The 23,427-nt window shown below is 39.9% G+C and overlaps 1 protein-coding gene across 1 annotated transcript in view; it reads left to right on the plus strand.

Moving 5' to 3' along the window:
* LOC149900668 (cell adhesion molecule Dscam2-like) overlaps window positions 1-22,586 on the plus strand; it is a 62,093-nt gene extending 39,507 nt beyond the window's left edge. Inside the window, exons 25-36 of the mRNA XM_090112434.1 lie at window positions 486-615; window positions 1,597-1,781; window positions 2,531-2,710; window positions 3,131-3,319; window positions 3,839-4,063; window positions 10,361-10,575; window positions 11,056-11,170; window positions 12,723-12,891; window positions 15,716-15,867; window positions 16,694-16,858; window positions 21,801-21,908; window positions 22,281-22,586. Of these exons, the coding sequence (XP_089968560.1) occupies window positions 486-615; window positions 1,597-1,781; window positions 2,531-2,710; window positions 3,131-3,319; window positions 3,839-4,063; window positions 10,361-10,575; window positions 11,056-11,170; window positions 12,723-12,891; window positions 15,716-15,867; window positions 16,694-16,858; window positions 21,801-21,908; window positions 22,281-22,402 (1,955 nt within the window). The 3' untranslated portion in view covers window positions 22,403-22,586. The remainder of the gene's footprint in view (window positions 1-485; window positions 616-1,596; window positions 1,782-2,530; window positions 2,711-3,130; window positions 3,320-3,838; window positions 4,064-10,360; window positions 10,576-11,055; window positions 11,171-12,722; window positions 12,892-15,715; window positions 15,868-16,693; window positions 16,859-21,800; window positions 21,909-22,280) is intronic.
* Window positions 22,587-23,427: the final 841 nt, after the last annotated feature.

Below are 23,427 nucleotides of genomic sequence, written 5' to 3' on the forward strand. Positions count from 1 at the left end.
AAGAATTCCGCTTTAAAATGTAAATTAACTTGAATCCTATCGCTATCGGTTACCATACCATGTTTACAGAACGTAAATTAAGCATGTGACCGCTCACTCAATTAAGTGGCCATATTGTGGGTTACCTTAATCTAGAATATGTGGGATTTTCAATTATCAACAATCCATTATTCACAATCAATTCTTTCGTCAATTTCTTCGTTTTTGTTTATCTGTTTTTTATTAAAATGTATAGTTAATCAAGTAAACAAACAAATCTAAGACTTAAGGTCTCAAAATAAAAGCTGCTCTTTTTTGAAATATTGAAATTATTAACAACTCACTTGCGCCCAGTTACCTTTTCCATCGATTCATTCAAATTAAACAATCATTACATTTATTAAGTTGCGAATCAAAAAGATAGTAATTCACAGAGAGCAAAAGAAAATATAAGCATACTCCGCACATTTTAAGATAAGATGGTTCTTTTTTAACCAAAGAAACAGTTCCAGGACCACCAGCTGCTGTAAAGGTGGCAGCTACTTCTATAACATCGCTTGCCGTTAGTTGGCTACCACCAAGTCGACCGAATGGGCCCATACTGTACTATACAGTATTCTATCGAGAATTGGGAAGGTGAGTCCCGATAAATAACTTAAGTTTTATTTAAATTACATTTATATTCATAAGTGAAACATTTTTCATATAGGTACCTAATATTAAATGACTTTATAATATACATTTTGTTTAGCCTCGGTGTCTCCCCTGAGTAGGTATATACATAATATGTTCTGTGCTCGGTGTAGTCGTTAGTAAAAAAAATAGCAACAAGTTCGTTATTAAGCTACTGCTGTAAAAATTTCGTAACGAAAAGACCCTAACACCCCCCCCCCCAACCGGCACAGCGATGCGATCATTATGCAATAGCTTTACCGCGGCAGTCCTAGAGTGCTTATTCATATATTTTATAATACATTGTATAATACCGTCTGAATAAGTAAAATACAACTATAATTTAAATATGTTTTTACAGCTGTATAGAGAAATATTATTATGGCTGTACATTTATTCTAGAGTACTTTTACGTAGTATTTGAGTCTGTAGTGAGATCGTTCACATGCTTTTAGCTTCAAGAGGACTCAATAGTCTATTTGAAAGGCTCGATTCTTTCGGTCTTGTAACAAATGCTCAGGCATATCGAAACCAAATGTTTATGGAGTGTAAGTGGTTTAGAGAACCTTTTTTGCTTGGAAAAGTCTTTTATCTTTTATTTCGAATATTTATTCGATTTCAACACAGAGCTCATACAGAAAATTTGAACACATTGAAGATTGGCAATTTTATGCTCATACCTATTACGATACGTATTAAAACAACAAAATGTCGAATATGACTGCCCATTTATTATATTAAACATTGATTAAATATACAACAAAATTAGGTTATACTAGGAACGTATTAAATTATGTTTAGGCACAGGTATAGGTCGGATCACACATAAATATACGTATGTCTACGGATTTCCAACTCTAGTCCTACCGCTCTATTTTACCGACAATTTTAGAATATCCATAAATTAGATTCTTTTTCATCTTTTCACATACAAAGTGGTTTTAGAGATCGACCGCCACAGACAACCACAGTGCAAGCAGAAGACACAGAAGTTATAGTGGGTTTGGGGGGTTACACAGAACTGCGTTCTCTATCTGAAGGAGCGACATATGAAGCGTGGGTTGCCGCGCATTCCGCTGCGGGGGAGGGGGAGCCTTCTGCACCACAACCAGCTACCACTACGTCTAGAGGTATTTAGTGTGCTTTTCTTTCTTTGTGTTTACTGTGACATTACTTACATTTAAAAATATTTAATTTGAGTAAGTACCTAGAACGGAAATATTTTTAATTAATAATTCTGATTAAATAATAATAACGCCACTGAACAATGTGTTTCTGTTCTTCTTATTGCTTATTTTGTATTTGATTTAAGTACGTTAAAATTTTAGTTTTTACAAGTTTTTATCATGGTAGGTAACTAAAATGAGTTATCTATGAAGTTATGAGATAAATGTAAGCTAAATTAATTATATTTTAAATGGTGTTTACCAATTGTTAATTGCTCTCTATTAATTAATAAAATACATTAACAATATCTTCAATTACAAAATTTTTATCTGTATGTCTATGTCGTGGCCATATCGTTGATTTGCTCATTTCATGAAATGATCGATCATTTCGTGAAATGGTCGCATTTCATGAAATGGTTGAATGTCTATTGGCCACATCATGATGTGGTTTGAGCAGATCAATGATAAGAAATCGTTTCTAGATATGGCCAACTATATCTATATCAAATCACAAACCACCACTCTAGCGGCAGTCCGCGTGCTATCATTCGGTGTATGGACACGGGTACAATGCGGGCCCGCTGGCTGCGCGCCGACCGTCCGCTCACACACGACCCGAGATCTATTAATTAATAAAATACATTAACAATATGTTCAATTGCAAAATTTTTATCTGTATGACTATATCAAATCACAAACCACCACTCTAGCGGCAGTCCGCGTGTTATCCTTCGGTGTATGGACACGGGTACAATGCGGGCGCGCGGTCCGGCTCGCGTGCGCGTGGCGCGGGGAGCCGGCGCCGCGGGCCCGCTGGCTGCGCGCCGACCGACCGCTCACACACGACCCGAGAGCGCATCTCACGCCGATGGGACATCTTGTTATACATGGTACGTGTACTAGCTAGACTCAACAACTTAATGCGCAATTTATAAATTATTAAAAATTCACTTTTTTGTACAATGCACACAAAAATAACAATTTATAAAAAGACTTTGTAACTAATGGGTACAAGTCACAATTTTTACAAAAAAATGTTGATTCAATTTTGTCTAAAACTTGAACACATTACTAAAAAGTTACTGACGATAATCGTAATGCAGGTTCTAATTCCTGGTTGATCAAAAATCTCTATTGGTATAAAACGATCAAAATAATAAGTATAAAATACAAAATAATATTTTCATCGTACTGCCCGAAAATTCTCTAACATTCCTGACAAATATTTAAGAAACGCTATAAAGAAACATACCAAACACCAAAATAAACTTCCTCAATACTTCATACAAATCAATAAATGTTATTAATAGACGTGGACGCATCAACGAGCGGCAACTACACGTGCTCAGCTCGGAATACTTATGGCTCGGAGGAGGTCACATATCGTGTGGAATGTGTCGTTCCACCAGCAGCTCCCACTCTGACCCTGGAACATGCAGATCATCGAGAGGCTAAAGTGTCCTGGAGAACTTCGCATCATGTCACTGCTCCACCGCATGGTAAGTGGACCAAATCTTTCGCTGGAGCAGCAACTGTAACACTACTAGTGATAGTAACTAAAATTCTATCGATTTTCCATCTTTAAAAGACGAAGATTAATTTAATGTAAAAAAAAGACGGGTTGCACTCCGGGAGTGCCGGCAGAAGTGAAAACTTGATTATTAATGTTCAGCATGTTTTATATTTTGGAATGGTATCCGTCTTACGCATGGAATATAAGGGCTAAAAAAATCCGTCTTAAGCTTTTTCGATCAGGTCACGTGTCCTGACGCGAGTTTAAGATTTTATACCCATTACAGAAAAAGTGCTCAACGCCGCTAAAGAAGTTTTCACTTCAAAAATATCTCAGAAATTTCAAAGATATATATTCTTTAATCGGGTCAATACTTCCATAGATTAAACTAGTAAATTTACCCCTCTTTATCATTAGCGATATCCAAAGTCTATTTTTCACCCCGTTTGAAAAACTCTAGCAGCATTATAAATTCTACCTATGAAGAAGTATGTATTACGTAAAGGTTTCACAATCTGGTGGGTGCGTGTCCGAGAAGACGACAGTGACGCTGAACAAACTTCCCGTATAGACACAGAAGAGCACAGAATAGAAACTGGCGGGGAAGCAACCAATGTAGTACTAAGAGCTCTCGCGTGTGGTGCCAAGTATTCTGTACGGGCTGTTGCACATTCTCGAGCGGGAACTTCGCCGCCTTCTGTTCCGCTTTTGGTCAGGACGAAGCCGCCAGGTAATTGGAGTATTTACAGAAATCTAAACCGAACTTTAAGTGGTATGATCTTTTAGTTATGTAATTTCTAGCAATAATAAATTTTAATAAAGACGTATTTTTTAATTTGTAGAAAAATGAATATTACCCATGTGTTGAGGAGCGACGAGCGGCCAGACAACGAGGCGTCCGGCTCGCGTTGAACGCGCGGAACCGGAACTAAACCCGGTAGTCGACGGCGCGCGCGTAGGCGACGGCGGGGGTGCTTCCGCCCCGCAATATCGTTTCCCACGGCTGTTTAGCCACCTATGTTATTATACCATTGTAAATTGTTTAAATAAAGTGAGATTTTGTTGTAAATTTGAGATCAAGTTTGGAGGAATAAAAGCTATCAAGGAAGAAACTGAGTTTTCATCAACCTACATACAGTCCACAATATTCAGTGGTCCATCGAGCACCGGATCAAAAGTACGAGCGAGCTGAAACCCTACTGGAAGAAGAAGCCATCGATATCTACGGGTTAATATCGAAGCATGGTCGTCACACGCAGCCAGGGCGAAGCCGCGGACATGGAAGACCGGGCTATGGAACAAGTGCGGCAGGAGAGGGCTCGACGCTTAATACTCGACCCTCCGGCCTCACCGTCGGAGTTGAGGACTACCACAGCCACCGAGTCGGCTGACGTAGCGCAACCACGGCGGCGATCACCTACAAGGTCCGTCAGATCGGCACGGTCCACGGGGAGCACGGCCACACGAATTAAAATGGCGGAATTAGAGGCGGCGGAAAAACTCGCGGCCATTCACCGCAAGGAGCTCGAGCTTGAAAAAGAGCTCGTAAAGAAGCGTCTTCAAGTCGAGGTGTCGGCAATAGAGGAAGAAAATCTACAAGAAGACACCACCACCGCACAAGATGAACATCAGAAGGTGGACGACTGGCTACAGGCGAACCCCATAAACACACGGGGGGAGCCGAACAAAGACGAAAGACAGCTACGGTTCGGCGTGCAACGAGGGCGATCTCCCACGCCGACTAAGTCCCGAACGGGCATCGAACAGTTAGCAGCGTCGTTAGAGAAAATGGCACGACCGCGGCTGCGCCACGTAGAGCTCCCAATATACGCGGGCGCTATTGAAGAGTGGCTGCCGTTTCGCGCTGCATTCAAAGACACGACAGAAATGTACAACGTCTCAGACGCGGAAAATATTCAACGATTACGCTCGTGTCTGAGAGGCGAAGCAAGAGACGCCGTGGCGGCATTACTACACACCGCGACGTCGCCTGCACTGATAATCCGAACACTCGAACAATGCTTCGGACGGCCGGAGATACTCATCGATAGAGCATTGGACGAATTAAAGAAAATGCCGAGGCCGGGGACATCGGCGAAAGAATTGAATAGCTTCGCCGTTAAGCTACAGAATATAGTCTGCACAATACAAACGATCGACCGCAAAGGATATCTATTTAATCCAATGCTAGCGAGAGAGGTGTTGGACAAGCTAAGTCCACATATTCGATCGCGTTGGTGCGACTATGCGTTCACACAAGAGGGAACGATAGATCCAGAAATCATCGTGCTATCTCGCTTCCTCATGCGAGAGGCAGATCAGGCGCTGCGATACACGTACGCGCCTATGAGCAACGCTACGACAACAACGTCGAAACCTGCGTCACGAAGGAAAACTGCAGTCTTCAATATTGTATCAACAAATGAAGAAAAGAAAGAAAAAACATGTCCGTGTTGTGGGCGTGACCACGAACTCACTGCGTGCCCGCAATACACAAAACTCAGCGTAAACGAGCGATGGGCGCTAGTAAAACAAAAGGGAATTTGTTTTAAATGTGCTACAAGGAAGCACAGACGCAATTTCTGTAAGGCGAAGTTGTGCGGCGTAAACGAATGCCAGCGCTCACATCATTCGTCATTGCATAACGAAGCACCGAGGGAGGAGCCGTCGACACCTGCGGAAGAAACCGTTATGTCGGTTGCGGACCGCGCGACTACACATCGACGCAGCGTGTTACTGAAGATGTGTCCCGTCACCGTGGTTGGTCCACGGGGGGAGATCAAAACTCATGCGCTATTGGATGAGGGATCGACTATATCTCTCATAGACGAGGATATCGCTCGTCAAATCGGCGCAGAGGGCCCCACATTGCCTCTTTGCATACACGGGGCGAACATGGAACAAAATGAGAAAAGCAGCAAATTAGTTTCCATTCAACTAAAAGGAAACAACGAAGACATCACACACACGGTGAAAGCGCGAACGATGAAAAATCTAAAACTTCATCAACAAGCCATACCGAACTCGCTTCTCCGGTATGAACATTTGCGCGATATACCCACCGATGAAGTGTGTTACGAACGAGCGCACGCGGGCCTGCTAATTGGTACAGATCACTGGGAATGCATCGTATCGCGTGAGCTGCGCACGGGCGGTCCCGACGAACCGGCCGCGTCAAGAACACAACTCGGCTGGGTGGTGCACGGAACCGCACCTCAGAGAGCACTTATAAACAAAAATAATGTGCTACACGTGCACGACAGCGAGCATCAACAACAACTCGACGAGCGACTGCACGACATGGTCGCCGAACATTTCAAAATAGAAGCCTTATGCATCGCTAACAAACCACGCATTAGCGACGCCGACGCAAGAGCCACAGAGATAGTTCAACAAACTATAAAACAAATAGAAAATGGTTATGAAGTCGGACTACCGTGGAAAAGAGACAACACTATCATGCCTCTCAGCTACAACAACGCGCTTCGTCGCCTAACAAACATCGAAAGGAAAATGGACGCGTCACCGGAGTTTGCCGACGAGTACACGCGACAAATAAATAATTTATTTGCAAAAGGATACGCGGTACCGTGCGACGGATCGGAAGCAAAAAGCAACGTGTGTTGGTACTTGCCGCATTTTGCCGTTACCAACCCGAACAAGCCCGGCAAACACAGACTCGTGTTCGATGCGGCGGCGAAAAGCTACGGAGTTTGTCTCAACGACGAGTTGTTAGAGGGACCCGACATGTTGCTATCTCTACCGGGCATACTCTTCCGGTTTAGAGAAGGAAGCGTGGCAGTAACAGCGGACGTGCAAGAAATGTTCTTACGAATCAAGATTCGCCCTGAAGATCAGCCTGCACAACAATTTCTGTGGAGAGGTGATAAGCGTGATTCACCACCGCAACAGTACAAGATGACATCGATGATCTTCGGCGCAGCGAGCTCGCCATTCATGGCACACTACGTGCGTAATCATAACGCACAAACCCACGCCAAAAAGTATCCGTTGGCGTGGGAGGCTATCACAAACGGCCATTATATGGACGACATGGTCGTTAGCTACGACAACGTAGAAGAGGCGTGCAGAGCCGTAGAAGAAACAAGAAAAGTGCACGCTGTGGCAGGCTTCACATTGCGTGGGTGGAGCGCGAGTAACGAGTGCGTATTGCGAAATATACCGCAAGAGCTGCTCGCCACCGCGCCGACTCAGCTAGGCGGCTCACAACCAACGCCCAAAATACTCGGCCTCATATGGGACGCCGTACGAGACGAATTGGGATTCAATACATCTATGAATCGCGTGCCGGCGGAGGTGCGAGAGCGAGAGCGACCGCCGACAAAGAGGGAAGCACTCAGCGCTGTCATGTCTATCTACGACCCGCTGGGACTTCTAAGCCACTTCACTATACGGGCGAAGATTATACTACAAAGCTTGTGGCGCCTTCAGATATCGTGGGACGAAGCGATACCGGCAGAGGAGGGCGAGTTATTTGCGGATTGGCTTGCACAATTGAAACAAGTCAGCAAGCTACGCCTACGACGGTGCTACGACGCTACGAAGGCGCGGGGCGTCGAGCTACATGTTTTCTGTGACGCGAGCGAACAGGCCTACGCTGCAGTCGCGTATTGGCGTACGCTCAAAGACGACGGCAGCTACAACATCAAATTGATTGCGGCTAAAGCAAAGGTAGCTCCCCGACGCACACAAACCATACCGCGTCTAGAGCTACAAGCGGCGGTTATCGGCGCGAGACTCGCCGATACGATAAAGCGGGAACATCGCTGCGAGATCAAACGTACGGTCTATTGGACGGACTCCTCAACCGTCGTCCAATGGGTGAGGAACGACGCGAAACGCTACACTCCGTTCGTCGCACACAGGCTCGGTGAGATAGCCGAGCTAACCAACAAGACCGAGTGGCGATGGCTGCCTACGCAGCATAACGTCGCGGACGACGCTACGAGACTTTCCAACGTCGACGTAGACCTACGTAGATGGTTTTACGGACCGGATTTCCTAAACGAAGACGAAGAACGGTGGCCCACCGAACGTGAGGAGTACGAAGAGGACGACGTGGACGTACTACACATCGACGAGCGGCCTACCTTGTACAACTGGCTGCCAGACCCCGCACGTTTCTCAAAATACGAAACGTTAGTGCGTACTATAGCGCGTGTGTTAACCTTCATAGACGTGCGTATTAAACGCACCGCTACAAAGATGGAGTATCGCCACATTCAAAGCGCAGAGCGAATGCTCATTCAGCGCGCACAGCACGATAGCTTTGGCGACGATATAAAGAGACTACAGGAAGCGCGCTCAGTCACCAAATCGAGCAAATTATTCAAGTTAGACCCAGTATTAGAAGAAGGAATCGTGCGAGTGAGAGGGCGCATCGACGCGGCTACGGCGCCGGTCGAAACGAAGCGACCGATTATTCTAGACGGCCGACATCGAGTCACACGACTGCTAGTTCTAAAAGAACACTGCGCAGCGGGACACGCAAATAGGGAGCGTGTGACCAACGACCTAAGGCAATTGTATTGGATCATACACTTGCGACCAACAGTACGTGCCGTCGCGAGAAGCTGCGCGTTGTGTCAAGTGCGACGTACGAAACCACAAGTCCCAGCCAAAGGGGACTTGCCTCGCGCACGATTAGATGCATTTCACAGACCTTTCACTAACTGTGGAGTGGATTATTTTGGACCAATGCAAGTGAAAATTGGAAGACGGCGTGAAAAGCGGTGGGGCGCGTTATTTACATGTCTCACGTCACGCGCCGTACACATCGAAATCGTCGCATCGCTGTCTACCGACTCCGCAATCATGGCGCTAAGACGTATGGCGGCGCGTAGAGGCTGGCCGCGTCTCATTTACTCTGACAATGGGACTAACTTCAAAGGCGCCAGTGAAGAATTAAAGAAAGCACACGGCGAGTGGGCAGCGGCACTGAGCGAAGAAGCGTTGCGACACCGCACCGAGTGGCGTTTCATACCGCCGGGCGCGCCGAATCAAGGCGGCGCGTGGGAGCGGCTAGTACGCTCCATCAAGACGGCGCTCGGCGCTACGCTTCACGAGAGGGCCCCCAGCGAGGAGTTACTACACACGCTACTTACGGAGGCCGAGTTTTCCGTCAACGCACGACCGTTGACGCATGTGAGCGTCGACCCGCACGACCCGGAGGCGCTTACGCCTAACCATTTCCTGTTGGGCTCATCGGCGGGCCTACCTACGACGACACAATGCGACGTGCAAGACCGGCAGATGTGGCGAGCGAGTCAAGCGCTCGCGGATCATTTCTGGCAGCGCTGGGTGAAAGAGTATTTACCCACGCTGGTACCACGCGGCGAGCCACGAAACACAGCAAGGCGCGTACTAGAAGGCGACGTGGTTGTAATCATAGACCACACGTTGCCCCGCAACACATGGCCGATGGGTGTCGTAGTGCGCACTCATGCCGGCCCCGATGGCGCTGTGCGGGTGGCAGAGGTACGAACAAGGAGCGGCGTGTTTAGAAGACCTGTAAGCAAGCTCGTCGTCGTGGCCAAGGAGGCTACGCATGCTACGCCGGGGGGAGAGCTGTTGAGGAGCGACGAGCGGCCAGACAACGAGGCGTCCGGCTCGCGTTGAACGCGCGGAACCGGAACTAAACCCGGTAGTCGACGGCGCGCGCGTAGGCGACGGCGGGGGTGCTTCCGCCCCGCAATATCGTTTCCCACGGCTGTTTAGCCACCTATGTTATTATACCATTGTAAATTGTTTAAATAAAGTGAGATTTTGTTGTAAATTTGAGATCAAGTTTGGAGGAATAAAAGCTATCAAGGAAGAAACTGAGTTTTCATCAACCTACATACAGTCCACAATACCATGTGATTCCAAATTATCTGGTAATTTGGAAATTTTAGGTCGGTCTGTCATTGTTTGCTTCTTGAGAAGATCATTCAAGCAAGAATTACGCACACAATTAAACTGTATTTTATATGTAATAAAGTGTTCATCACATTCATACACCCAACAGTGTTAGTATGGGAGGGCGGAGGAAAGCACGACAATATAGATGAAACAGCCGAAGCAGCTGTATGGAGTAACAGCAGTTCTCTAGCACTTGACGCACGACGTGCTGTGCGTTGTGGCGCTCGGCTTGTGCGTTTGCAATGGAGACGTGCTTCACCAGCTGTTCCTTTACCCGCTTGGAGAGACGCGGATCTTACTGCACTGCATCATCATCGCGAGGTGGGTTGAAATAGTTAGGGCGTATTCAGAAAGAAAGCTTGAAATTTATAAGCGCTTATCGGCGCTTGTCAACGCTGGTTCGTTCTACACAAAAGAATCAGGTTGAAGCAGACCAAAACAATTATAAGCGCTTATAAGTTTCAAGTTTTTTTTCTGAATACGCCCTTAGACGAGAGTGTTGTGTGACAGTTCGTTAGGGCTCAACGCACGACGTGCTGTGCTTTGCATGTCATCTAATTGGTGAAATCTGCATATTGCCTGTCATCTTTGCATGTCCGTTTTAAAAGACGCAGACAGACAGGACTACGTTTTACAACAATATTTAGAACTGTCCACATTCTGATGATGATTACTTTAGCACCTTAAGAATAAACCGCAACATCTGGTAATATAGAATGTTAGCTACAAATGGAGTGTTGAATGTGTGAAAAGCTGGCTGTGAATTACAAATTGAATAAAAGTATAAATTACATTGTTTAGGTGATAGTCGGTGATCTACCCGCCGGCACGTGGTTCGCTCTCCGTTTGTGGACAGCGACTGATTCCACGCGACACCAAGCAGTTATATACGCAGCCACTAGTACTCATTCAGGAGGTAATATAATATTATCTGAACATACTTATTCTGTACATTTTTATTTATGTCTAAAAAAAGACTTTAAAATGAATGTAGTGGTAAATATGTTCTGCAAAAAATGTAGGGTAAATTTCACTTCAATAACTTGTACGTCATTGTGTATATTATATAAGTTTTTCAAATATTCCGTATCGCGACACAATATGTCGTTTTCGTCGCTCAACTTGGAGCAAATGTATACTTCAGTCTGATGAAAGCTGTTTCTGAGAAACCTTTGTAAGAGAATGGGCAAATAAATCGCGTTATTATTTTTAGGAATTCAGGCAGGTAAGAAACTTTTATTAGATTGGAAGATGCTTTAAAATGTTTGAAGTTGCGAGTTTCAGTCTCATAAAATAAGTTAGTAAAATTGCATTGTATCTCACAATAGAATATTCTAGGTTTGTAACATTTGTTCCTGACTTTAAGCGTTTACTTTTATGAATAACTTGAAGATGTAGTTACTTATTTTGTGAAGAAAAAAACAGATGAAAGAATCTCTTACGCAAAGAGATAAATACAAACTCATAAGAAAAATACACAAACGAATAAGAATAATATTTCAGCAGACAGACTAAGAAAATATACATACTTACGTATATTCCTCGTCATCGTGGTTATTCACTAAATGTGGCTCAAGGACAACCTGCACGGGTTCTTATGGACAGAATATTCCACAGCCACGCTAGTGTTGCTAAGCCGCTTTTATTAATAAAGTCTATTTAGGCTTTACCACAGATTAGTAAATAGTTACTATGGCTTTACGTTTCGTTTTTAGTTCCAATAAGCTTCACGTACACTGAAATAACCCGAAAATAGACATGTATAACTTCATCATAAAAAAAGATAAAGATTTATTCAAGAAAACAATACACGACATCAGCTATTAAAGGCAGTCACGAACAAAATAGGGAAAACGTGGGAAACACAGACTTTAAATAATATTGTGGCTCAGCATATATTGTGGGTCGTCATCACTAACATAATATGATTTGAACTACAGAACAACTAGAAAGTTTCTTGCCGGCTCTTCTCTGTAAAAATTTCTTTCAGAACTGGTGATAAATATTTATCTATTAATTATTATGATGATGATGATTCAAAAGAGTTTCTAAAAGTAGTCTAGTTGACAAAATAAATATCTATTATAGTTTTATTAAAATATTCATGTATTTTCATTCCAAATATCATTCAAAGTAACAGCATGATAGACAGAGTTTCGCATTATTTTGTAATTTCACTAGGTTCTACATCTACGTATACGTTCCGTAGCAGGACCTCCCCACTATCTTTATTTTAACTAACTTTTATTAGTGTTCACCTATGTGTTTGTTACATACAAACACATAGGTGAAACTCCTTTAGACTCGATTTTGACTTATAACGGAGAGATGTAAATTAAACTTCGTACAATACAATAATGCAATAATTTCATGCTATGCTACTTTGTTGCTATAGGTACTAGGTTACATCTATTGTTATACAAACGTTCATAATATTAGAGGTAGTAAGAACCATACGTACGTCGCAGAACGTCTCCGCCGTCCCGCATCCTTCGGTGCGGAGGCCACTGCGCCGGGTGGCGGTGCGGCGTCGCCAGACAGCTCGGAGCGGGTGCTCGGCGCGGTGTCGCTCGCGTTTGCGGCGCTCGCCGCGCTCGCTGTCACCGCGCTGCTGCTCGTGCTGATGGCTAAACGGAGGTAATACCACAGATAATGTAATACTATAGTATGTTCCTAGGGCAGGCGGAAATTCGTACAATGACCTAACAGGGGTAACCAACATTTGTGTAACCTGAGAACATTATTAAAGGGTGAAAGTGAAAGTGAAAATCTTTATTTCAGTAACCTACATTACATAACACTTTGACTTTGACTTGATTATATCTAACTTACTTTGCAGTAAGCTGTTGGTACTTGGTATGACACAATTTACAACAAAAAAAAAATGTTAGACCACTTCTGCTCTTAGTTTCTTATATTATGTGTTTAGTGTGTATATATTTTTTATAATTATCGAGTCACTTATGTTAAAAAGCTCTTAGAGAGCAAGGTAAAGTAGGTAATTGCATTTTTCTTAATCTAAACATCAGAAATGTCAATTTTAAAAGAATTCTTGGACTGATGTCACTTACATTAGAGAGCTTATGGCTCTAACTGTCATCGCTAAAATATTTAATACAAAGCTCGTCTCGCTGAGACTTTTGAAAATAACGGTACAAATGATAAAATACATTTTGAAATATGCTTGAAAAATAATATTATTATATTTAACAGTTGAGAAAGGTTTCGAAATGTTAGTTATTTTTTTATTTTATTGTATCTCCTAGTCTTATTCTGAATTTCCTAAAAAGTAATTTAAATATAAGGATAAATGTATCATTCGTTTCATTGTTTTAATATTATAAACCTTATAAGCGGTGGTCGCCTGAAGATGTAATATGTCATACATTGTTCATTGGATTAATGGATAATGTACTTTTTGCTTTGAAGGTTAGCGTGTTTCATTAGAAACAGGACGCCAGCTCAGCACCTTCAAAACAACAATGTAGAATGACAAATGGCTCTAAGTTTCACCGTTTACCTAGTTGGGCGAAGGTGCCGTAATTTCTTTAGTTTATGTTCGTTTTCTTACGAGGGTGTAAGTAACAATCCACCGTTTATTTTTCCGGTACTTACTTCACTTAGTTCCAACGGTGTAAGCATGTTTTGCACAATTTTTATTGTCCAGTTGTTTTTGACAATTACACTGGAGTGGAGTGTTTGAGAAAATTATATGACAGAAAGAGAAAAGTTTTAACATTTTACAAGCCAAATATCTAAGAATAGAAGAAACCTTACAAGATTTGATTTGGTTGCAATTGTGACCTATAATAAGGTTAGCGTGCCACCGTAAGATTGTGTTTGATTCGATTCGAGCAAGGCGATGAAAGTTTTTCTGATATCAGAGAAATAGAATACGATACATTATTGCTGAGCAGTATTGAATATTCTTAGTTGCGATATAATTTCAAACATAAAAAAATAATATAATGTTTATCGTATATGTAGTAAAGAGATAAAAACAAGACATTATCACAGTATTACCATATAATATTGTAATACTGTGACATTATCATCAAAATAGGCAAGCCTACTTTTATAAAAATACGTCAAGACAAAGATGAAGTATTAGGGTACCAATGTCGGCTGTCACAGTGAAACATGTTCTAATACTGGACAGTAAATCATACGGATGTTGGCCGGTAAGAAACTTGGAGATACGAGTATATGGAACATTCGTATGCTTCGTCAGTTATATCATTCGAGCTTGTCCTACTTTTTAGATACTAGCTTTTTCTATGCGACGGATCTCATTTATTTTTCTAGTGCCTCATTCTTTGAAGTTTTAATGAATCCTACTTCTAAGATGCAGGTGTGTTGTTTTGTAAAGGGAGTTGTGTAAATAGATTAATAATTGCATTTACATTACACTTTATATTACATGACACAAATGTACCTGTTTTCAGAATTTGACGTTTGTGCTGGTGACTATTATGACCTATGAATAAAATTTATTCGTAGATTATGACAAATAATTTTCCTAAGCTACAATTTAGGTATAACCACAGAATACATAATAGTATGGTATAACTATAATGTAGGTACATACCATCCAAGTGATATTTATTATTCAGCAAGTATTTAGTATTTAAGCAAAATATGTAGGTATTCTTTAGCATATGAATACCTACTAGATTTTCAGAAGTCTTATTAATGATCGACTAATTATTAATTATTTGCAAGTGAGGTTGAAGTAAGTCCAGCTATTTCAAAGTGTAACCGGAACGAAGAGACGGACTGAATGTTAATTATATAAATTGATTTTCAATCTCAAAAAATTATAGCAGTTAATAATATTTCAGTATGTTAATAGAGAAGAGGTCTCTTCTTATAATAGAGACCTTAGTTTTCCGATCGTCAACCTGAATATTGAAAAAAATCAAACATCCTTTAAAAGTTTTTTTTCATTTTTAGGTTAAGCAAATTCCCTTTACCCCAGCAAGGGTCTTTCTTTTCATCCCTTATTCTCTTAAACCGGCTAACGGATTTATCTGTAACGTTACGAATTTTTATGAGCGGCTGTTTTTATTTAGCATCAATAAAAGTATTTTATTAGATCTGGATTTAGTTACGATAGGAAAATATTTTTGAATACAACATTTTATTCGCCTTGATGTAAAAATAACTGTAAACGTCACTGTATACACTAATGGATCGTTTGCTGTTGTTAAAGTAGGTACATTCAAATATTTATACATATTATTTATTTATAATATAGACAGTAGACACTTGTAATAATGTTAATGTGTGTAATTTTTTCAAGTGAGTGTGAATCGAAATGGTTGAGACACATGAGTTCACATTAAAATATTCCTTTAAAACCCTCATATTTATCCACGAAAGCACAAAACACATAAACCTACATATTTGTATTTCTATTATATACATATGTAGGTACATATTTATTATTTATATAATTTAGCACGCTCTGGTCGTGCGGGGCGGCAGTGGACGAAGAAACGCGTCGCTGCAGCCACTCCGCCGCCAGCACGGACAAATCCGTGTGTCCCGAACAGCAGAACATACGGAACTGCCAACATGACTATAAGCATGATAAACTGTCGCCGGCTTCAGGTTAGTGATAATATTATTTATATACCTATAAGTTACGTTTATATAATGAACTAGCGGTCCACCCCGGCTTCGCCCGTGGTACATATTTACGTTTTCTCTACATAAAAACCATCCTCGTGCTTCAAGGAATGTAATAAAAAAAGAATTATCGAAATCGGTTCAGCCGTTCTCGAGTTATGCGTTTACCAACACATTTTGCGATTCATTTTTATGTATAAGATGATCGATAGATATAATGGCGTTCATATTACTTTGTTGTTATTATAATTAGCTAGTTAAATTAACATGGATGATAATTAACCTTGACTTAAATTGATAAGCTTTTGGTAAACACAGAAAAAATCGAAAAATCTTTTCAGCAGGTTTTGAACACCGTGTAGGTAAACACAAGTAGGCAAATTAAATTATAATTATTACCTGTAATTATTAATTTCTATAATAATTGAATACCTATATTATATACTATTAATTAACATTACAATAGAATTTACAGTGAATAACGCACACTGTTTAGTTTCAATGTCACGTTGCCATTTACGTCGGTTATTTTATGGCAGTAATAATAACAAAGCGTATGTTGACAATGATAGCGTGATAATTATATACAATGTTTTGATTAAAATAACTGTTTGGTTGTATGTTGTTGTTAGAATGTGTATTTAAATTTCAGAATACATGTAATTATTGTACCTATTAGTTATTACCAATAATTTCCTACCTACACAAAAATAAACTAAATTGACTTCTTTAAAACGAATGGCGCTTCTAAACTTTGATACATCAACATAAAAATCCAGTCCTATAGAATGTTTTTATCCAACCCAAGACGTATACGAGATAAGTCCATACGCAACATTCGCGGTGGGCGGTGAGACGGCCGCCACGCTGGACCACACGCTGCAGTTCCGCACGTTCGGGCACCGCGACAACGACGCGCCGCCGCACCGCCCCTGCAGGAAGCACCCGCAGCGGCACCGCGACCGAGCTGACGGTGAGACACCACATAATATGATAGTTTACAGCTCTTAAGACACCACTTATTTATTATAGTTTATAGCTAAAATGTGTTGAAGATTGCAGCGCTTACGGCGAATTCTACACGCTATAAAATTGGCAGCGAGACACTGTAAACTAAAATAGTTTACGGAGCTGACGGCGAAGTTCAGCACATTAATACAGTATACATTTTATATCTAGTTTACACACTGCGGTACACGTAACACGACACACTTTTATAGTTTACGTAGCTGACGGCGGCACACAAACACTATTATAATTTACGCAACTGACGGCGGAACACATTACACAACACACTATTATAGATCACGCAGCTGATGGTGGAACACAACAAACTATTATATAGCATACGCAGTTTTCGGTAGGACACAAACACTTATAATTTTATATCAATAACACTTATAATATAATATCTTTCTTTCTTTCTTATAATTTACGCAGCCGACGGCGGAACATAGCACACTATTATAGCTTACGTAGCTGTCGGCTGCACACGACACACTATTATACATATCTTACGCAGCTGACGTCGGCACACAAACACTATTATAATTTACGCAGCTGACGGTGAAGCACAACACACTATTATACATATTACATATCTTACGCAGCTGACGTCGGCACACAAACACTATTATAATTTACGCAGCTGACGGTGAAGCACAACACACTATTAAACATAGCTTACGCAGCTGTCGGCTGCACACAACACACTATTATACATAGCTTACGCAGCTGACAGCTGCACACAACACACTATTATACATTGATTACGCAGCTGTCAGCTGCACTTAACACACTATTATACATAGCTTACGCAGCTGACGGCTGCACACAACACACTATTATACATAGCTTACGCAGCTGACAGCTGCACACAACACACTATTATACATTGCTTACGCAGCTGTCGGCTGCACACAACACACTATTAAACATAGCTTACGCAGCTGTCAGCTGCACACAACACACTATTATACATAGCTTACGCAGCTGACAGCTGCACACAACACACTATTATACATTGCTTACGCAGCTGTCGGCTACACACAACACACTATTATACATTGCTTACGAAGCTGACAGCTGCACACAACACACTATTATACATGGCTTACGCAGCTGACAGCTGCACACAACACACTATTATACATGGCTTACGCAGCTGTCGGCTGCACACAACACACTATTATACATTGCTTACGCAGCTGACAGCTGCACACAACACACTATTATACATGGCTTACGCAGCTGTCGGCTGCACACAACACACTATTATACATTGCTTACGCAGCTGACAGCTGCACACAACACACTATTATACATGGCTTACGCAGCTGTCGGCTGCACACAACACACTATTATACATTGCTTACGCAGCTGACAGCTGCACACAACACACTATTATACATGGCTTACGCAGCTGTCGGCTGCACACAACACACTATTATACATTGCTTACGCAGCTGACAGCTGCACACAACACACTATTATACATGGCTTACGCAGCTGTCGGCTGCACACAACACACTATTATACATTGCTTACGCAGCTGACAGCTGCACACAACACACTATTATACATTGCTTACGCAGCTGTCGGCTGCACACAAAACACTATTTTAGATTACAGTGCTGACAGCGACACATTACACAATAATAATAGGTAGGTATATATTAGGTATATATTAGTAGGTATATATCTACTAATGCGCATAAAGGTACTGCATTCTACTAAATATTAAATATTAATACTTCACTGTTTTTAGTATGCCGGATTATGCGTACCTATTTAAATCTGAATACAGCTCTTGAGCTTTCACACGTTTGCTCTTTATTACAATTGTGTTAAGTGATAATATTGTAGTTTTATGGTACCAATGTCAGTTTAAACATATGAATGTCAAAACCTTCTGGCTTTTCAGTATCGTTTAAATTGTTTTTTAAAATCTTCCTTGATTTTCGTTGTCGATACTATACGGCCTACGGCCACTTGTACAACAAACATAGGTATGGCCATATGATAAAGACATGACGTGACAGGATAAAAACATAAATGAATTCAAATAAACACAAAATATTTACCACAAAACGTATTAAACATGCAGATCACGATGTTCTCTCAACTAAACAACTCATCAATAAATTCCGCCATGTCGAGTGTAGCCAATTACGGAAGTTATCCAAGCGGGTACACTAACAATTGCACTTTACATTCCTTCAGTTTCATTAAACAAGAGTCAAAGATCTAGAACGAAAACAAAAACATTATCCAGGCGAAGTCACAGTACCTAAGGTAAAATTACCGTGGTAAAGTTGACCCGATCGTTTAACGATAGTTGGGCATTTCTGTATGACAAATTAATAATTGTTTTAATAATAATTACGAAACATAAACATTGGAATTTGGAGCATTTATGTAAATCAATGACTCACTATCGCATAGAGCTATGATGTATTATGTAAATTATTTTGATAAATTTCTGTCTGTAGCTCATACTTTTACGCCGATTTTAATTTATCGATAAAAATATTATACAATTTTTTTTTATTATAACAAGTAATTTAAAACCGCCTCTACAAACACAATATTACTTAGGTATAACAAAAAAAATTACATAAATTACTATAGCAGCGGGCAATAACTTCTATGGCATTACTAATCAATACTGAAATTTGATTATATCATATTAATTATCTTATGAATATTAAATTGTGAACGACAATGAAATTATTTTTAAAGTGAAACCTTACGCCACCCATTCGTTAGATTATGTTCGGTTCTATTGAGTTTCACGTTAAGCAGATCTTGTTCCAACCAACTAGGTCCGCATTACTTCAAAGACTCTACCTAAAATCTCAGTTTAAAATTAATCTAATTTAAAAAGAATAAACGCAGATTTAATTAACTTCGCATTTATGTACACAAGTCGTTTTTATCGTTTTCTTTGTATATTTTTCCTTAAGCTAACGTTTCATGAGATAATAATAAAAGCGTTTTGTAATCTTGCTTCCTCGTAAAACAATTAACGAACATTGGAAGGATAAAAATATATTCTATTAATTTCCCCGGCTTGTTACGATCATTTTCAATTATTTTGTATATTTAGCTTTTCGAGCTTATCCAAAGCTAATAATTGCTTTAAATGTAGTTATGTCATTTATAATAATGTCTAAAAGATCTGATATATTCCCCTATTAAATAGCAATCAAAATTAAAAAATATAATTAACTACATACACGATACAACGTCGTCCAACTATTAAATTGTTCATTAAATATATAAACAAAACCTCTATATCTATCTATATAAAAAAAACTAGCCAAAAATTGATACAAAAAATATAAATTTTAAATCGACAAATATCAATGTAGATTTGTTTACACAGATCACTGCATTATTTATGTCATGCACCTAATACAGTTAATCAATATTGTAATCCGATCACTCTACCGAAGTGTAGATTTACTATCTACTGTATGGTTTCATTTTAATATGACATGCCAAATGGCAGGTGATTATATAATATTCTTACCGTTTTTGTAACAGAAGAAAAAAATATGTACCGCTCATTACTACAAAATATTTTAGTACTAAAACAGTATCATGGTATGATGGTACCAACGATATTAATGCTTTGGAAGATCATGATTCAATACGCGGAATAAGTACTGTTATGTACCTTTATAAAATGATCGCTTTTTTATTTCAACAAGCACTCCTTTTCATAGTTTTTAATTGTTCTAGTGTCCACTTGTTAAACATACCTACATGGCATTTCAAACTGAATAATTAATATCAGTAACTATACAGGGAAAAAAATCCCCTGTTTTAAAATATTTTCACGTATGCAATTTAAACAAAACAAATGACAGTATATTGCTAAATGTTGATTAATGAGGAATCCAAACCAATTTCCCTGCTATTAATAAGAATCTGATACCAAAATATAATGGCGACGCTGTAAAACTGTCATCATACTTCATAACATGGCAGTGGTAAACAATACAAATTATTTGTAGTCGGCCATAAAATTTATTGTATAGTTCATTACATAGTGGCAGGATTTATTTATAAAAAATGTTTACATTTTTAACCTATCCTCAAATGCAAACTGACCTTAGGTTTTTTTCGGCTTAGGTAGGATCACTATTGTTAATGTTGATTGTATTTAGTTGTCTTCAAATTCTTAGCTTATAATAGTTAAATACTTAAAATACGATAAAGGAAAATATTTCTATAGGTACGTGTTCTCTAATCATTTTCCTATCAAATAAATAATAAAATAGTTGTTACTTTTAAGTTTTATTGTTTATATTTTGTTCTTAGACCTATAAGTTTGAATTTTTATCAGTAAACTAATAATTTATTGTTATCTTTCAAGCCAGTCAATGAAAAAACACACTCTTTTCGTATTGAACGAAGTATGATTCTAGCCTAAGAAACAACCTTCAGAGTTCAGCCTCAACGTAGTAGCCGCTTTATGTAATAGCGGTTAATTATTTACGCTAACCAGACATGAACGTGAACACGACATACATTAACTATTAAGTGTTATTTTTTATTATTAGGTACTGAAACTGTTTATTCATTTAGCCTCATATGTCATTTTTAATGCCTTTTTCAGACTTAGGTACTATCTAATACCCTATTTCACGCAAGGTTAAGGTAGAGTTCTAAGTAGTGAATGAATTTTTAAACCTTTGCTTAAGTTGAGTGAGGATTTTTCTTTCCTTTAAAAATTTCTCGAGATCATCTGTTTTTGATGTCGATTTCAAAAGAAATTTCAGACAGTGAAATATTTTTTTAAAAGACAGTGAAATTATTTTAAAGTACGAGATTTAAAATGTTAACCACTCGTTACATTTTAGAAAAATTAATTTTTGTTATATTTTAAATAAATAACTTGCTTTCAGTTGAGAAACACCACTCAGAATGTGAGTTGCAGCACCTCACTCGCTATGAGAAGGTCCGCCCGAGACACTGCGCGGGAACCTCATATTGCGTACCTCTTTCGCATCATGGTAAATATAAACCTGTATTTTTTTATTATGAATATGAATACATGACTTTTTCTTCTGTTTATCTTTTTTGGGTTAAATTTTAAGATTTTGCTCTCCATGTTTAACTTGTCCACTTTGACTTTATCATTTGTATCTATACTTTGTCTATAATTATCTCCTTAGTTCAATAAAGCGATAGATAGCCATTCTATAATTAACAGTATTTCATAAATATTTTAACAAGTAACTAATAAATAGCATTAACACGATTTTTTTTTTTTGTATTTTTTGTATACTTTGATACTTTACTCCTTCAATGGTTCATCAACCCTAGTTCCAAAAGTCGCAAACGTCATTTAAAAATCACAAATATTCCATAAGTACCTCCACTAGGTGGCGGTAGCGGCGGCGGCGGCGGCAGCGGCGGCGGCTTCTCGGAAGTGTACGCGGGCGACTCCAGCGCGGAGTCCGGCCCCGGCTCGCTGTCGCCGCGCACGCATCTCGAGCACAGCTAGCGGGGACCGATATACACTGAGATGAACTAATCTCCAGGTGGCAAGGGAAAAAAGAGTACGATTTTTTTGAGGGACGGTATCACAATACCTTTCCGACCCGGTGACCGCGCCTGACTAGTAGAGTTCGTTCATTTTTCAGGCATACATGCAGATATTTTGAGTCAACTTCGTTGATTAAGGTACTTGAGTTTAAGTAAGGTAAGAACTTTATTGATTAAGGTGATCATCATCATCATTCCAGCCTTTCAGGACGTCCACTGCAGGACATAGGCCTCCCCCAAAGATTTCCAAAACGGCCGATCACCAGCGGCCTCCAGCGGCTCCCCGCCACTTTGATCAGGTCGTCTGTCCATCGCGTTGTAGGCCGTCCCACACTGCGACGTCCTGTACGTGGTCGCCACTTATTGTAGTGGTCGATTAAGGTACTTGGGGCAAATTAGTTGAGTCACCAAAAACAGTGAGTCCGGCCCTGTCTCGCTGTTGTCGCGCACACACCACGAGCAAAGCTAGCGGAGAAGTACGTATGTAGAGATTTTCTAGATTTAACTGATTTTGCAGACACTGATGCGGATATAATTTTATTGATTGAAATTTTATTTGTTATTGTAATAATATCTAATTACTAATTAGTAATTTCCTTTCAATTGAGTTCGATATCCGCGATCGCAATGTGAATAAAAGGAGTAGATTCAATAAGGCGCTTATAGCCACGCTTTCAATTCATTCTTCCTAACACCCTGAAAACTTTATTAATAAAATCCCGGGAAATATCTTTATTCATTTTTATAATCCCGAGAAAGATTATGTACAAACCATATCCAAGCTAATGATCTAAATTCTAAACCAAAGAATAGCTTCAAAGTCTGTCTATGTAAATATTTAAAAAAATTTATCAATACTACGATCACTCAGCGTAATTTTCTTATCATTTGGGTCGCTTGTCCAAATTTCTTACGAGCCTAATATTATGCGAGCAACGAATTTAATAACCAAAGTTAGGTGAATGTAACTCAGTATCCCAATTA

This window comes from Colias eurytheme, chromosome 18 (genome assembly GCF_061535395.1).
Source record: "Colias eurytheme isolate Ceu_HAF_F1 chromosome 18, ilColEury1 Martin Lab GWU primary, whole genome shotgun sequence".
Classification (NCBI taxonomy): Eukaryota; Metazoa; Arthropoda; class Insecta; order Lepidoptera; family Pieridae; genus Colias; species Colias eurytheme.